Source organism: Salvelinus fontinalis, chromosome 20 (assembly GCF_029448725.1).
Source record: "Salvelinus fontinalis isolate EN_2023a chromosome 20, ASM2944872v1, whole genome shotgun sequence".
Lineage (NCBI taxonomy): Eukaryota > Metazoa > Chordata > Actinopteri > Salmoniformes > Salmonidae > Salvelinus > Salvelinus fontinalis.
In genome coordinates, this window is record NC_074684.1 from 20758329 (window position 1) to 20775839 (window position 17511).

General features: G+C 43.0%; 1 protein-coding gene across 1 annotated transcript in view; it reads left to right on the forward strand.

Annotated features, from left to right (window-relative positions):
* LOC129817496 (solute carrier family 35 member F1-like) overlaps nucleotides 1–17511 on the forward strand; it is a 166055-nt gene that overhangs the window by 133118 nt on the left and 15426 nt on the right. Inside the window, exons 5-7 of the mRNA XM_055872799.1 lie at nucleotides 899–1055; nucleotides 2529–2581; nucleotides 9917–10071. Coding sequence (XP_055728774.1) covers nucleotides 899–1055; nucleotides 2529–2581; nucleotides 9917–10071 — 365 coding nt within the window. The remainder of the gene's footprint in view (nucleotides 1–898; nucleotides 1056–2528; nucleotides 2582–9916; nucleotides 10072–17511) is intronic.

Below are 17511 nucleotides of genomic sequence, written 5' to 3' on the forward strand. Positions count from 1 at the left end.
CATTTACAAAGACTCATAATAAATGTGTACTGCTCTGACTCATTGGAGACCTTCAGTCTGCTGTGTCCTTCACGCAAATACCCCGATCACCCCAACACACAGCGTCCTCACTGTGCAGTTCACCATCACTGTCTCATTGTGTTTAAACCTCAGTACCTTTAGCAACAACACAGTCAGCTCCCCGGTGTTATCCCTGGTGCGGTGGGCCTTTCACGTCTATGGACAGCCTCCCCCTCTCATTATTGCATTAATTACCCCCTGGAGTTCCAGTAGACAGACTTTTGGTTCACTATGAATAATAAATGTTGCAATCCAAATCATATTACATGTTCTGGATCCGAGGAGTTTAGAGTTTCATTACAAACAAACTGCTAGAGTTTCATTTCTGTCTCAGAATTGACAGAATAGTTATATTATATCTCAAATGTGTGCTGAGTATCTGTAAGATCTTTGTTTGATCGGGCACGGTTGATCCCTACATGACTATTCATAAAGGGATAATGGGATAATGCAATACTTTGGTATCAGGTTACAATCAATAATGGCCATTTGTCTTACCAGCTACACAGTAGTGTTACTAAGAAGAGCGTTATTTCAAACCCAATAAAGTGAACAGTATCTGAAATTTGCTTAGTTTATTAACTCCAATTAAGAAAAGTTGCTGCAGCCCAGTTGCTGTCTGTACCTCTCTTATCAGCCAATGTCTTTCCCTGCCTTGTTGTCATCCATTACTAATGGGTTTTTATAGGCTAGCCACTTAGTCTGATATTACTGAAGAGCGTTTCATATGATAACCTATTTGTCATGGATAACTCAAGGATAGCTCTTTCATTTGATAGGCTATTGTAATGTTGTGCTCTAGTAATTTCCTCCTCGCTCTCGCACTCTGTCTGCCTAGGGGAACATAAGCTCCTGGGGGACCTGCTGGTTCTGGGAGGGGCCATGCTCTATGGAATCTCTAACGTGTGTGAGGAGTTCATCGTTAAGAACCTGAGCAGGGTGGAGTTCCTGGGCATGATGGGACTGTTCGGCTCTTTCTTCAGCGGCATTCAGCTGTGAGTGTGTTTGTGTGTGTCAGACCTGGCTTCAAATACTGTTTGAAATCATTTCAAATATATTTAGCTTGTTTGAGCTTGTCTGGTACAGTGGAACCAATAGAATAGTCCCAAAATGGCAAACTCTGAAAATCTGTCACTCAAGGCAGGCAAACGGTCAAAGTCTTTCAAAGATTCAAACTGTATTTGAACTCCGGTCTAGTGTGTCATTCCTCACTGATACTATACTGGACAGAGCATCCCTCTTCACCAATACCACAAGAGCAGCCAGTAGAAACTCAGAACTGTAGTGCTATATCTTTAACACTCCAACACTAACATTAGCAAGCTGGAACCCTTAAGTTAACCTCATCTACACTGAGTATACTAAACATTAGGAACACCTTCCTAATATTGAGTTTGCCTTCAGAACAGCTTCAATTCGCTGGGGCATGGACTCTACAAGGTGTCGAAGGCATTCCACAGGGATGCTGGCCATGTTGACCCCAAAGCTTCCTACAGTTGTGTAAAATTGTCTGGATGTCCTTTTGGTGGTGGATCATTCTTGATACACAAAGGAAACTGTTGAACGTGAGAAACCTAGCAGCATTACAGTTCTTGACACAAACTGGTGCCTGGCACCTACTACCATACCCTGTTCCAAGGCACTTAAATCTTTTCTCTTCCCCATTTACGCTCTGAATGGCACACATACACAATTCATGTCTCAATTGTCTCAAGGCTTGAAAATCATTCTTTAACCTTTTTCCTCCCCTTCAGCTACACTGATTGAAGTGGATTTAACAAGTGACATCAATAAGGGATGATAGCTTTCACCTCGATTCACCTGTTCAGTCTGTCATGGAAAGAGCAGGGGTTCCTAATGTTTTGAATACTTAGTGTATATGTTCTGTAGCATTTGCCATCTGATCTTATACAGCCGTTGATGCCAGCTACATATCTACAGACATGCCCCATTTTCAACATATACTCCCACCAGCAGGTTCTATAGTATTACACCTCTCTCTCTCTCCGGATCAGATTGTGACTCTTTAACTTTTTAATAAGCTCATTATGAGGCTTAAAGAGGAATGGTGAAACCCACTGGTTTTGACACATCGCCCATTCCAGCGGGTGCATGGGGACCTGTCTCTGTCTCTTGCTGGTGTTCTTTTTAGACCGGGGGGGGGGGGGGTGGTCTGCCATGTTGTTTCTATTGTAAGTGCCCCTCTTGAGTCAGATGTTTCCGTCAATAGAATTCCCAAGATCCATTCCGTAGGGTCAGTGGGTTGTACCCCCACCTCGCTCTGATAGGACGGACTTGTCCCTCGTCAGAATCACAGGTACTGAGTTGTCGAAACTGAGCTTCCTGTCAAGAGACTTTTGATCCTCCTGTCTTACTTTCCTCCCTCCATCACTCACACTGTTTATCCCCCCATCTCACAAATCTCACCTGTGCCTGACAGGAATTATGTAATTTTCTTTCTGTTTCAGGGCCATCATGGAACACAAGGAGCTGTTAAAGGTGCAGTGGGACTGGCAGATTGGTAAGCTACTGTTACTGTGTGTGTGTATTTGTGTGAGGAAGGGAAGTGCGTGCATGTGGGAAGGAAGTAAGTGGCAGTGGATGAAACAGGGATGATTAAACATTGGCAAAGGGGGAATTGATTGTCCTGTCAAGTGGAGATGCCCTCCCACACCTCCTCCGCCCCTCCACTGCGGTGTCAGATCCTCCTCACACAATCAGTTAGGCTGTAAGGGGTGTCACTGGAAGATCACTCTGCAAATGAAGTGGTGGTGACAGAGATGGGGCCCTGAACTAAGATGGACGGGCCACTGCTGTACAGTAAAAGTGTACAGGCCGGCTAAGGGGTGGTGTCAACCTTTACGAAGGTCTTGTTGTGCTGCATGAATTACAGGTAGGAGATGAAGGTGTCTAACTGATATATGGATGCACTTTATTTACTTATAACATCAAGGGTTCACTTAATATTTGATTTGCAACAAACAAGCCAGACAGGGTGCTATTGTACAGCATATAGCAGCTGTTGGTTAGCTAGTAGGAGTAAGCCAGCAGGATGCTATTGTACAGCTTACAGCAGCTGTTGGTTAGCTAGTAGGAGTAAGCCAGCAGGGTGCTATTATACAGCATATAGCAGCTGTTGGTTAGCTAGTAGGAGTAAACCAGCAGGATGCTATTGTACAGCTTACAGCAGCTGTTGGTTAGCTAGTAGGAGTAAGCCAGCAGGGTGCTATTATACAGCATATAGCAGCTGCTGGTTAGCTAGTAGGAGTAAGCCAGCAGGGTGCTATTATACAGCATATAGCAGCTGTTGGTTAGCTAGTAGGAGTAAACCAGCAGGATGCTATTGTACAGCTTACAGCAGCTGTTGGTTAGCTAGTAGGAGTAAGCCAGCAGGGTGCTATTGTACAGCATACAGCAGCTGTTGGTTAGCTAGTAGGAGTAAGCTAGCGGGGTGCTATTGTACAGCTTACAGCAGCTGTTGGTTAGCTAGTAGGAGTAAGCTAGCAGGGTGCTATTGTACAGCTTACAGCAGCTGTTGGTTAGCTAGTAGGAGTAAGCTAGCAGGGTGCTATTGTACAGCATACAGCAGCTGTTGGTTAGCTAGTAGGAGTAAGCTAGCAGGGTGCTATTGTACAGCTTACAGCAGCTGTTGGTTAGCTAGTAGGAGTAAGCCAGCAGGGTGCTATTTTACAGCTTACAGCAGCTGTTGGTTAGCTAGTAGGAGTAAGCCAGCAGGGGGCTTTTGTACAGCTTACAGCAGCTGTTGGTTAGCTAGTAGGAGTAAGCTAGCAGGGTGCTATTTTACAGCTTACAGCAGCTGTTGGTTAGCTAGTAGGAGTAAGCTAGCAGGGTGCTATTGTACAGCATACAGCAGCTGTTGGTTAGCTAGTAGGAGTAAGCCAGCAGGGTGCTATTGTACAGCTTACAGCAGCTGTTGGTTAGCTAGTAGGAGTAAGCCAGCAGGGTGCTATTGTACAGCATACAGCAGCTGTTGGTTAGCTAGTAGGAGTAAGGCAGCAGGGTGCTATTATACAGCAATACAGCAGCTGTTGGTTAGCTAGTAGGAGTAAGCCAGCAGGGGTGTACAAGGGGCTATGCTAAAAGTCTGTAAAAGTCTGTAGAAGTGATTAAAACATTTGGGGCTGATAAAGACTAAAGAAATCATAAGATATGGTCAGATGATAAGTTTACTTTATTCAGAGTGCCAAACAATTTTTTCAAAAACAATAGGACTCGGATTGATGTGGGTCTGTACCGTCTTATGTGGACAGTGGCTTCACTCCTGTAGTGCTCCTCTGTACGTCACTTTTTCCCAATGCTTTTCTGACATGACTTCTGTCAAAGTGATATGTCGTATTGGGACTTTTAGTTCAGACACAAATCAGAATATTTAACAGCAACCTAATTCTAGAATCTTCCCTTGAAGTTGTCTAAGTTTCAGTTAATTGGTTAAAGAATATTTCAAATACAATAAACTATCATGACAACATGATATATAGTAGCCCATGAAGATGCCCAATTTTCAATTACTTTCTTAGGAACCAAATCTATGACGTGCAATTCGCCGCTCTCCAAAAGCAATGCAAGTGACTAGGTCCTTAATTCACTCCAATTCACCCATTTCTTTTGATTGAGTAAGCAAGGGCGTGTGTGCTGATGCCAATAGTGGGGTTTGGGTAGCGTCCCAGATGCTGGCTTGTCACAGATGCATTAGCCAGTCTGTGGTGGCTTGAGGGGCATGTCATTAACTGTCACTGCCATGGTGGGCAACACAGCAGGTGCCAGAAGGAGAGAGATCTGCTCAGCTAAGATTGTGCTACCCTAGAAAAATGAGGAGGACTTGGTCATGTAAAATGTATTGGAGGAATGTGTGCATCCTCCAAAGACTTGGTGTGATCATATTGTTTCTTCCATCCTGAAGCTTACCACATGGAGAGTTGTGTGTTTTAATAATCACTTATTGTTCATAAGGAAGGTGAAAACAAAGGTTAATTTACAGTGCCTTCATAAAGTATTCATACCCCTTGACTTATTCCTCATGTTGTGTTACAGCATGAATTCAAAATTGATTAAAATATTTTTTTCCCTCACCCATCTACACACAATACCCCATAATGGCAAAGTGAAAACATGTTTTTAGAAAATGTAGCAAATTTGTTGAAAATGAAATACAGAAATATCTAATTTACATAAGTATTCACAACCCCTTAGTCAATTCTTTGTAGAATAGCCTTTTGGCAGTGATTATAACTGTGAGTCTTTCTGGGTAAGTCTCTAAGGCTTTTCCACACCTGGATTGTGCAACATTTTCCCAGTTATTCTTTTAAAAATGCTTCAAGCTCTGTCAAGTTGGTTGTTGATCAGCTAGACAGCCATTTTCAGGTTTTGCCATAGATTTTCAAGTAGATTTAAGCAACTCCAGTGTAGATTTGGCCTTGTTTTAGGGTATAGTCCTGCTGAAAGGTGAATTCATCTCCCAGTGTCTAGTGGATTTTGCCTGTGCTTATCTCCATTCTCTTTATTTTTTACCCTGAAAAACTCCCCAGTCCTTAACGATTACAAGCATGCGCATAACATGATACAGCCACCACTATACTTCAAAATATGGAGAGTGGTACTCGGTAATATGTTGTATTGGATTTGCCCCAAACATAACACTTTGTATTCAGGACAACAAGTGAATTGCTTTGCCACATTTTTTGCAGTATTACTTTAATATCTTGTTGCAAACAGGATTCAGGTTTTGGAATATTTTTATTCTGTACAAGCTTCCTTCTTTTCACTCGGTCAAATAGGTTAGTATTGTGGAGTAACTACAATGTTGTTGATCTATCCTCAGTTTTCTCGTATCACAGCCATTAAACTCTGTAACTGTTTTGAAGTCACCATTGGCCTCATGGTGAAATCTCTTAGCAGTCTCCTTCCTCACCGGCAACTGAGTTAGGAAGGACGCCTGTATCTTTGTAGTGACTGGGTGTTTTGATACACCATCCAAAGTGTAATGCTCAAAGGGATATATAATGTATGCTTTTTTTACCCAGCTACCAATAGGTGCCCTTCTTTGTGAGGCATTGGAAAGTGTTTGTGGTTGAATCTGTGTTTGAAATTCCCTGCTCGACTGAGGGACCTTACAATTATCTGTATGTGTGGGATACAGAGATGAGGTAGTCATTCAATAATCATGTTAAACACTACTATTGAACACAGAGTCCATGGAACCTATGTGACTTGTTAAGCACATTTCTACTCTTGAACGTATTTAGGCTTGCCGTAACAAAGGGGTTGAATATTTATTGACTCAGCTTTTCATTTTTATTAATTTGTAAAAGTAAAAAAAAACATCATTCCACTTTGACATTATTGTTAATATTGTGTAGGCTAATGACAGAATCTTAATTTAATTATTTTAAAATCAGGCAGTAACAAAGAAAATTTGAAAACGTCAAGGGGTGTGAATACTTTCTGAAGGCACTGTACTGTATCTGGGAATAATGCTCTTGGGGTGGTAATCATTGACTCCCATACAAGTATAGCTCATCCTTCCTAATAACAGGGATTTCAATATTCATGGGTTCAGATTGCTGATGTGTTTCTAAAATCATCATCCTGCTACACCATTAAAACATAGCCTGGAGATACACTTCAACTTAGTTAAGAAAAGCAGGTGATGGTCATATTTCTCTGAGGTGTGTATGCTGCCAGACATAGTAAACAAGGCATTTGAATAACGCATGAGGCCCTCTGTTCAGCTATCCAACCGACTACCAACAGTGTCTGGAGAAAACCATTTGAGCCTGTGAGGAAGTCAAGTGAAACTTCAAGGGTTAGGAAGTCTGTGTGCTTGCCCATTGCAATTTTTTTTTACTATGTTTGTTGAGTGGATCGGATTCAAAAAAGCATACTGAATACAGTGAGTGCATTGTAACCGACCTCCAGAATGTAGCGCTGTGCTTAGGGCTGTTACAGTGATCGTCTTACCGCCACACCGGCGGTCACGAGTCATGGTCTGCAGTTCAGTTGCATGTGACCGTTTAGTCACAGTAACTAGGCTTCTCCAAGCTCTGATGCTGCTGATGGTCATTAGTAGTCTACCAAACTTGCTAACTGCCTGGGTACTCAGCACTCTATTGTTCCTCTCATCACTCTGACATCAATGCAAATGTGATCGAAAACACTTCGAGAGCCCAGGAACTCATGTTGCGCAACATTTCTATATGCTATGCAACTGTATGATAAAACAGAGATTTAAAGTCATCCTATTAAAAAGTGAAAAAGAGGAGGATCCCATCAGCTTTCTATAAGCTAGGTCTAGTCTATTTATTTATCAACTTTCTAATATTAAGCACATTGCTTCTCTTTACAACAAGAGTATAGCCTACCTGGCTGGCGTGAAAAGGAACCATGGGAAAAGCATCCTCCATTCGCTATTTAAGTGCATAGATGACTTTGTTTTTTTCTTCCTTGCCTCTGTTCCGAGACCGGTGCATGATAATGGTCCATTCTAAATCAAACTAATATTACACATAAAGTACCAGTCAAAAGTTTGGACGCACCTACTCATTTCAGGGTTTTCTTGATTTTTACTATTTTCAACTTTGTAGAATAATAGTGAAGACATCAAAACTATGAAATAACACATGGAACCATGTAGTAACCAAACAAGTGTTAAACCAATCAAAATAAGTGTATATTTGAGATTCTTCAAAGTAGCCACCCTTTGCCTTGATTTACACACTCTTGGCATTCTCTCAACCAGCTTCACCTGGAATGCTTTTCCAGCAGTCTTGAAGGAGTTCCCACATATGCTGAGCACTTGTTGGCTGCTTTTCCTTCACTCTGTGGTCCAACTCATCCCAAACCATCTCAGTTGGGTTGAGGTTGGGTGATTGTGGAGGCCGGGTCATCTGATGCAGCACTCCATCACTCTCCTTCTTGGTCAATGACCCAACACACCTCCAGGCTGAGTACCACTTTCATGGTACTGGTTATCCCGAGTTGAACTCAGAGTTGACCAAAGTTACGTTGCTAACTCCTCAAACCTGATTTATAGTGTAGGGCTCAGATCTTCAATATTTGAGGCTTTAATATTGCATAGTACATCTTCGGTAGTCAGATTCTGATATATGCAATGGCTTGGGACTGTCATGGTGAGTGCTGCCTCATTATATATGATGATTCAAACTCCCTTTAGACAGCTCTGCAAGCATCATAATGTCAAAATGTGTTAATTACTCACCAAATATGGAGTTTCACTGAGCATCTATCTTCATTTTCTCCCGTTACGGCCGGAATGTACTTGTGAAAAAATTACTCTCCGGCAAGCCAATGTATTGCGCTGTTGTTGACTTCTGACCTATCCATGACAGTAATGAGTAATTTCTTCTGGGTTTTATTTGTTTGTTTTATTTTATGCTGTATTATAAATGCTTGTACATTTTTATTTAGACCTTTTTTGGAAGTACATACCGGCCGTAACGGGAGTAATTGAAAATAGTTGCTCAGCGATAATTGGAGCAGTGAACTGGAGCAGTGAACTGGAGCAGTGAAGAGACTACTATGAATTGGGATTGGTGATTTACACTGTATTTAAACAGTTTTTGAACGTATCCACTCTTCACCTATCACTTGTCAGCTGTCCTTCAGTACTTTCTCACTGCAGAGAAGCAGGTGGATATTTTTGCCTTCTCTCCTGAGGACAACTCCCCTGATATGTAATGTATCTATGACAATGAAAAGCGATTGAATAGGATCCTGATTGCTTTTAGTGGAATGAGGGAGACGGAAATGGCCCTGGCAGCATTCATAACATCTCTGAGAGCAGAATCTGCCAGATAAGTGCTGTTTACGTTTTGTTTTGAGACAAATTACCAATATCTGTCTGTGTTGTCATTTAATCTGAGGCCGTAAAAGTCGTGTCCTTCATAAATACATTTTAAAAAAAAATGAACCTGAAACTAGATGAGCAGGTAATTTAATTTCATAGTAACACTAAATCCCATTACTGTGTTTCTGCATGACAAAATATAATCAGAATGTCCCTAGTCCCTACATGACAACTATCTCTCTGAAATGCCCATCATTATGTCATGATTTTCTGTCTCAGTCGCCCACTTTACAGTGACCTTATATGGCATATATTTAATGACATTTGCATCTTCCTCTCCCTTTTTTGGTTAAAGAACCATTTTTGGTTAAAAGTGAAGGAGGAAATGCTGCCATGACTATGTTCCCATTTATATCAGTTTGGTGTGCAGGAAGAATGTCACAGGATCCAACAAAATATTAGGTCATTGGACAAATCAATGCACATGTACAGATGTAGGATATTAATTTGAGTCAGTTTGCTACTGCAGGAAAATAATCTTGCAGAAACAGGAAATGTGGATTATAAGTAATGGACATTTGATACATTTTTCAAAAGTGAAAATCAAGTCTGAAAAGTGGAATGTTCTCCTGGAAAGTTCTCCTGCAACAAGGTGATCAAATTAAGATCCACCACCTGTAATAGGCAAATGTGTTGATGAATGGAGAAGATGAGCCCTTCCCTACTCTGTCATCAAGGTCCTTCTATCTTTACATGGACACAAGAAGAAAACTATCCTATATAAGCATTGATAGACAGGCAGGTGAATGATTTTTTTTGCTGGCTAGTTGGTATTCTGGGGAGCACTCTGCTGTTAATTAGGTCCAGTCTGCCCCTGCAGATCTGTCACTCATCGTGTGTGTGTGTGTGTGTGTGTGTGTGTGTGTGTGTGTGTGTGTGTGTTTGTGTGTGTGTGTGTGTGTGTGTGTGTGTGTGTGTGTGTGTGTGTGTGTGTGTGTGTGTGTGTGTGTGTGTGTATATGTCTTTCACCAGGGTTGTTGTATATCGGCTTCAGTGCCTGCATGTTTGGCCTGTACAGCTTCATGCCCGTGGTCATTAGAAGGACCAGTGCCACGTCGGTCAATCTCTCTCTGCTGACCGCTGACCTCTACAGCCTGTTCTGCGGCCTCTTTCTATTCCAGTACAAGGTGAGTACCACAGACACACGCCCTCATCCTTAAGCACTTTCATCTATCATAATGATTCAGATTGTTAGAGATTGTACATCGCTATTACCTCAGACGATCCTATTCCACATATTGCCTTTTAGTTTTTCTGCCTATTATTTGGCGTTTTCTTCCTGCATGCTGCGTGCTAGTGATCGATCGCAGCTTTCACGCTGCTCTGAAAGGCTCTTCAGTTACCTCGGAGCGGAGCAGGCTGTATTTCTGCAGGCCACAGACACCATGCGGGCCTTCATCTTCCTCCGTCCCGACTGGGCGGGTGGACGAGCACGCAGACCACAATCATTACTGTTAAAGCAGCTAGACCACCAAACACTGCCCAATAGTCATGCCTTACAATAAATAAAGCCCTCTAATCACTTACCCAGATTTGACTCATGTAGTGCAGATTACCGCCTGCTGCAAAAGAAAGAGAGAGATTAAATTGGATGACTTTATGCCGTGAAATCTTGTAACTGCACATCTGCAAACCTCTGCATTCTCTCTCCCACCCCAGCAAACCTTAACTTGTTGACTCTAATTGAAGAGGGAATTTGGGCATTGCTAATATTTTACTGGTATGTCTTAGTTACCCCTGTCTTTGTTACCTTTTAAAATGCAGCTTTTTCAAAGTGAATCATGGTTTATAATGCCATTGACAATGGCTGGCAGATTGCAGTCAACAACGCTGGCAGATCACACTTTATTTTAAGGTTACTACTGTATATGTCCATGTTAGGTCTGTAAGTAACCTAGAAGGGAGTCCGATACCAACATGAATAAGGTCCTTTCTTCAAAGGAAACCCACCACTGCTTTTATTTCTACTGTGCTCCTTCGGGTGGCAATCCCCTGAATAAATACAGTACAATGAGCATAGCGGGGTGTGAGACAGCCTCCTTCAGCCCAGAAATGCCATTAAGCCCTGGGGTCTGTGTCACGGTATCCAGCCTGCCCTGTGATTGGAGAATGTGAAGTGGAGCGCAGGGTTTATAGTAGCTAGCACTCTCAGCAGCTCAAGGCTGTTCCCTCTCCGCTGTTTTAATCAGGCCCTTGTGCTGTCACTAAGGGGCCTCGTTTCCATCCTCACCACAATCACTTTGCCCCAATCACACTCAAGAGATGCTGTCTGCTGATCGGGTGGCCAACTCACACAGTTGGACATGACCAGGGTAGCTCTGAGATGAGCAGATGACGTTGGTAAAGGTTGTTGTATCATCACTCTGAAGGGGTAAGACAAGAGGGAGTCGACCTTGCAATATTTATCTATGAAATCGCAGGGAGAGGATTTTTTTGTTCTAGCAATTTATTGGGAAAGTTGTGATTAAACAGGTTTTGTGGGCTATTGTCTAATGTAGGTTACCAATCCAAGAGGAAAATTGAGTATTCAATGGAACGTTCTGTGGTGTACTTCGCTAAATCATTTACTCCGATCATTTCAATTGTACAAATGGAGTTTAAACCTGTTGTGAGTTCCTTTGTGTTAGCTCGCCCCCATGCCGGATTCTATGGGGTATTACTGACCCTGAGAATAATGAATTATATTCTTGTCCATGTTTTGGGTAAAACAGCTTCATTGTGCCGTGCTCAGAAAGGCTGGAGAGATTATTACCAAATGCTACGAGTGGTAGCAGAATTCAGGAAGTATCCATTATGGTCTGTACATGAAATTAACGCTTAAACCATTCCTAATATAATTAGGCCTTCTCTCTACCTTGTCATATATGTTATGTTGGGCCAGCAGCAGACAGTGCAATGGAGAAGTATAAGCAGTCCACACACCCATTGTACTTTGTCTTTGTGGCGACATGCAGCGTGAGAGAACAGATACACAGTATTTTTTTCAAATCTCTCCCTCTCTTTTTCTGTCTCACACCTCTGTCTCTATTTTTCTGTCTCGCTTTCCCTTCTCTCTCCCCCCTCCCTCTCTCTGTAAGCTTCCTCAAGTTGGTCCTGCGTTGACAAATAGCCATGTCTACTGCAGATCACCACCCCAAACAGCCCAATGTGATCCCTCTCTATAATACATGTTCCCCTACCCACTGTGCATGGATGACTTCTTCTGCACCTGTAATCCATTGCATTTCAACACATATTTCCATGGGCCAGAGAGAAACATTTGCAATTTTATAATGCTATTCTACACATTTTGTCATAAGGCAGAGAGAAAATGTGGCAGTTTCATAGCTAAATTCCTGTTATTCTACACATTTGGCTATTGCTTATAACGTGTTAATATGCTATTTGGGGGGCCCCTGACCTAAAAATGTGTTTTTATTCTGGGGGGGTTGGTGGCCCCCTGGAGGTCATGGAACCTGGGGCACATGCCATGCGTGCCTGTTCAGTAATCTGGCCCTGCAGGCAGTTATTGTGGGATGAAAGAGAAGTGAACTTCAGATTGTCTTGGTCTTTGGATGCATTTTTACAATGTCTGTGCTGCTTTGAAGGCAAGAGCTATTACAGACCAGACAGAGCCAATCTACAAAGAATAAGAAAGTGGTTGAGTTGTACTTTGGACAATATGTCTGTCCTGGCTGCACTGAAAGACTAAATATCTCAAGGTAGCCAGTCTTTGTAGAGAAGAAAGCATTCCATTCAACATCTGAGACAACTGTACTAACCCAATGTATATGGCCATTATTCAAAGATGAATCATAGCAGTTTTCAGAATTTGATTGAAACACAGATTCATACTCATCTGATGTCCTTATTGTAGCTGCAGTGAGTCAGTGTAACGAGGTGCACTGAGAGTCGGGAAGCAAGTTCAGGGAGTGAGTGTTTTAATAAATAAACGCAACATAATACAAAACACGAACAACGCACAGACATGAAACTGAAACAGAAATTTTAACACCTGGGGAAGGAACCAAAGACATTGACATATATAGGGAAGGTAATCAGGGAAGTGATGGAGTCCAGGTGAGTCTGGCGCGCAGGTGCGCGTAAAAAAGGTGACAGGTGTGCGCCATAATGAGCAGCCTGGTGACCTAGAGGCCAGAGAGGGCGCACACGTGACAGTCAGCATTAATACTTGTTCAAATGAAATTGCCTTTTTTTAGATGCATGCCAGCAAAGCCACAACACAACAGTAAACAATACATTAATTACACTAAAACGGCGAGAAATGGTGCCCATAAGCTGTTAGGGCCTATATAAAGCTGTCCCAGCCAATCAGAATGAGTTTTTTCCCCCACAAAGGGATTTATTACAGACAGAAATACTCCTCTGCATCGCCTCAGACAATCCCGCAGGTGAAGAAGCCGGATGTGGAGCTCCTCGGCTGGCATGGTTACATGTAGTCTGGTTGTGAGGGCTGTTGGACATACTGCCAAATTCTCTAAAATTACGTTGGAGGCATTTTAGGGGGTGTGGGACACTACCGTCCCACCTGGCCAACATCCAGTGAAATTGCAGAGCGCCAAATTCAAAACAGAAATCCTCATTATAAAAATTCATGAAACATACAAGTGTTACACATCTTTTTAAAGATTAACTTCTTGTTAATCCAACCATGGTGTCAGATTTCAAAAAGACTTTACGGCGAAAGCAAACCATGCGATTATCTGAGAACAGCGCCCAGCAGACAAATCATTATAAACAGTAACCAGCCAAGTAGACGAGTAACAAACGTCAGAAATAGCGATAAAATTAATCACTTACCTTTGATGGTCTTCATATGGTTACACTTACAAAACTCCCAGTTACCCAATAAATGTTTGTTTTGTTCGAACAAGTCCCTCTTTATATCCAAAAACCTCAGTTTTGTTAGCGCGTTTTGTTCAGTAATTCACTGTCTCAAACAACATCCGGTGAAATTGCAGAGCGTGAAACTCAACAAAACAGAAATTCTCATAATTAACCTACATAAAATATATAAATGTTATACACCAGATTAAAGATAAACTTCTTGTTAATCCAACCACTGTGTCAGATTTCAAAAAGGCTTTACGGAGAAAGCAAACCATGCGATTGTCTGAGAACAGCGCCCAGCAGACAAATCATTACAAACCGTTAGCAGCCAAGAGGAGTAACAAAAGTCAGAAATAGCGATAAAATGTATCACTTACCTTTGACGATCTTCATATGGTTGCACTCCGAAGACTCCATGATACACAATAAATGTTTGTTTTGTTCGATAATGTTCCTCTTTATGTCCAAAAACCTCAGTTTTGTTGGTGCGTTTTAGTTCAGTAATCCATTGGAACAAAGCGCGGTCACAACAGACAGACAAAAAATCTAAAAAGTACCAGAAAAGTTCGTAGAAACATGTAAACGATGGTTAAAATCAACCCTCAGGTTGTTTTTGTCATAAATAATCGATCATATTTCAACCGGACAAAAGCTTCTTCAATAGAAAAGGAGAAACAAGAAAGGCGCAATCCCGGTCATGCGCTGGACTCATGTCTGGTAATTTCCACTGTCCTCTCATTGAAAATGCTGTATCTCCCTAATTTTTCAGAGTAAAAGCCTGAAACAATGCCTAAAGACTGGCCAAATGTAGGCGAAGCCATAGGGCTCGGAAGTTCCGGACTGCGGACCGTCTCAGGAGGTTCCGGACTGTGGACCATCTCAGGAAGCTCTGGACTGGGAACTGTCGCCGGAAGCTCTGGACTGTGGAGGCGCACTGGAGGCCTGGTGCGTGGGACCGATACAGGTGGCACCGGGCTGATGACACGCACCTCAGGGCGAGTGCAGGGAGGAGGCACAGGACGTACTGGACTGTGGAGGCGCACTGGAGGCCTGATGCGTGGGCCCGGTACAGGTGGCACCGGGCTGATGACACGCACCTCAGGGCGAGTGAGGGGAGGAGGCATAGGACTGACTGGACTGTGGAGGTGCACCGGAGACACGGTGCGTAGAACCGCATAACATGGTGCCTGAACGGTGACACACACCCCAGGGCGAGTGCGCGGAGGAGACACAGGACACACCGGACTGGGTAGGCACACCGGAGGCCAGATGCGTGAAACCGGTGCACATGACACCGGACTGATGTCACGCTCCTCAGCACGCCCGCTCTGCAGCGCTCTCAACGCCAGCACCTCTCTCCGGAATCTTGCGTCGAGCTCCTCACTCGACTCCCTGACTGGCTCAGGTTCACCCCACCCCTGACTCTTGTTCTCCCAAATTTTGGGGGGATTGCCTCTCGTGCTTGCGTCGTGTCCTTGATTTCTGGACTCGCTGCCTCCGCCTGCTTCCATGGCAGGGTCTTGTCCCCTGCCATAACCTCCTCCCAGGTCCAGGATGTCCTCCACTCCTGGGCACGTTGCTTGGTCACTTGGTGGTGGGATCTTCTGTTACGTCCGTCGTCGGAATGAGACCAAAGCACAGCGTGGAAAGTGTACATCTTACTTTATTTAGATGAACAACAAAAAAAACAACAAAGGATAAACGAACGTAAAGTTCTGCAGGGCTAAACAGCTACTGTGCAAAAACAAGATCCCACAAACTAGGATGGAAAACAGGCTGCCTAAGTGTGATTCCCAATCAGAGACAACGATAGACAGCTGCCTCTGATTGGGAACCATACCCGGCCAACAAAGAAATAGAAAACTAGAATGCCCACCCAAATCACACCCTGGCCTAACCAAATAGAGAAATAAAAAGGCTCTCTAAGGTCAGGGCATGACACATATCAGTTCTGTTATTCTCACAGACATTATTGTAACAGGTTTAGAAACTTTAGAATGTTTTCTATCCAAATCTACCAATTATATGCATATACAAGCTTCTGGACCTGAGTAGCAGGCAGTTTACTCTGGGAACGCTTTTCATCCAAAATTCCGAAGGCTGCCCCCTACCCTAGTGAGGTTATAGTAGAGAAATTAACATTAAATAATCTGGAAACGGCTCTGGTGGATATTCCTGCAGTCAGCATGCCAATTGCACACTCCCTCAATTTGACACTTGTGGCATTGTGTTGTGTGACAAAACTGCACATTTTAGTGGCCATTATTGTCCCCAGCACATGGAGCGCCTGTGTAATGATCATGCTGTTTAATCAGCTTCTTGATATTCCACACCTGTCAGGTGGGTGGATTATCTTGGCAAAGGAGAAAATCTCACTAACAGCGACGTAAAAAAATTGGTACACAACATTTTAGAAAAAATAAGCTTTTTGTGCATATGGACAATTTCTGTTTTTTTTATTTCAGCTCATGAAACATGGGACCAACACTTTACATGTCGCATTTATATTTTGTTCAGTGTACATGGGTCTACTGAACTTTTTGTTGAAAAAAAAACATGGTTACAGACCCATCAACATTATAGTATCCCCTCCTCGTGAAGAAAGGCACATGAGCTAATTTATAATACACAAATTAATAAAAAAAATGGAATGTATCATTCCAACATTGCCTAAAATGATGAATAAGATAAAAATGAGAGAGACCTATATAAGCAATATAACAATTGAGATGTACAAACTATGGCATAAGGGAACGATGAACGGATAAGAGGCAAGCCATCATTTCAATTAAGAAATTAAGATAAGATGGACAAATATGTACACCAAGACAGTCGTGAAGAGGGCACGACAAACCTATTCCCCCTCAGGAGACTGAAAAGATTTGGCATGGGTCCTCAGATCCTCAAAAAGTTCTACAGCTGCAACATTGAGAGCATCCTAACTGGTTGCATCGCTGTCTGGTATGGCAATTACTCGGCCTCCGACCGCAAGGCACTACAGAGTGTTATGCTGATGAAGGAGGACCCAAAAGCGACGTAATAAAAACAGAGTCTTTATTCCAGTCTTAAACAAACAATGATTCTCCTGGATATTATCAAAGGTAAATCCAAAACAGGAAACTGAAATCCTCTCGTCAGTAGAGAGGGACGACTGGAGACGCGACCACAGACTGCAGGTCGCTTCAGGAAGGCACAGACCGTAGCTGACATAGACACCTGCTCACACGCAGCATCTGACGAAGGCAAAACACGACAGGGCGGAACAAGGACACAGAACAGCAAACCTCAAACAAGAATCCGACAAAGACAGAAGCGGAAAACAGAGGGAGAAATAGGGACTCTAATCAGAGGGCAAAATAGGGGACAGGTGTGAAAGACTAAATGAGGTCGTTAGGAGAATGAGAAACAGCTGGGAGCAAGAACGGAACGATAGAGAGAGAGAGCGGGAGAGGGAAAGAGGGAGGAGGAAAGAGAGGAATAGAAAGAGGGAAAGAACCTAATAAGACCAGCAGAGGGAAGCACAGGGACAAGACAAGATGATCAAAGACAAAACATGACACAGAGGGTAATGCGCACGGCCCAGTACATCACTGGGGCCAAGCTTCCTCCCATCCAGGACCTCTATACCAGGAGGTGTCAGAGGAAGGTGCAAAATATTGTCAAAGACTCCAGCCACCCTAGTCAAAGACTGTTCTCTCTGCAACCGCATGGCAAGCGGTACCGGAGCACCAAGTCTA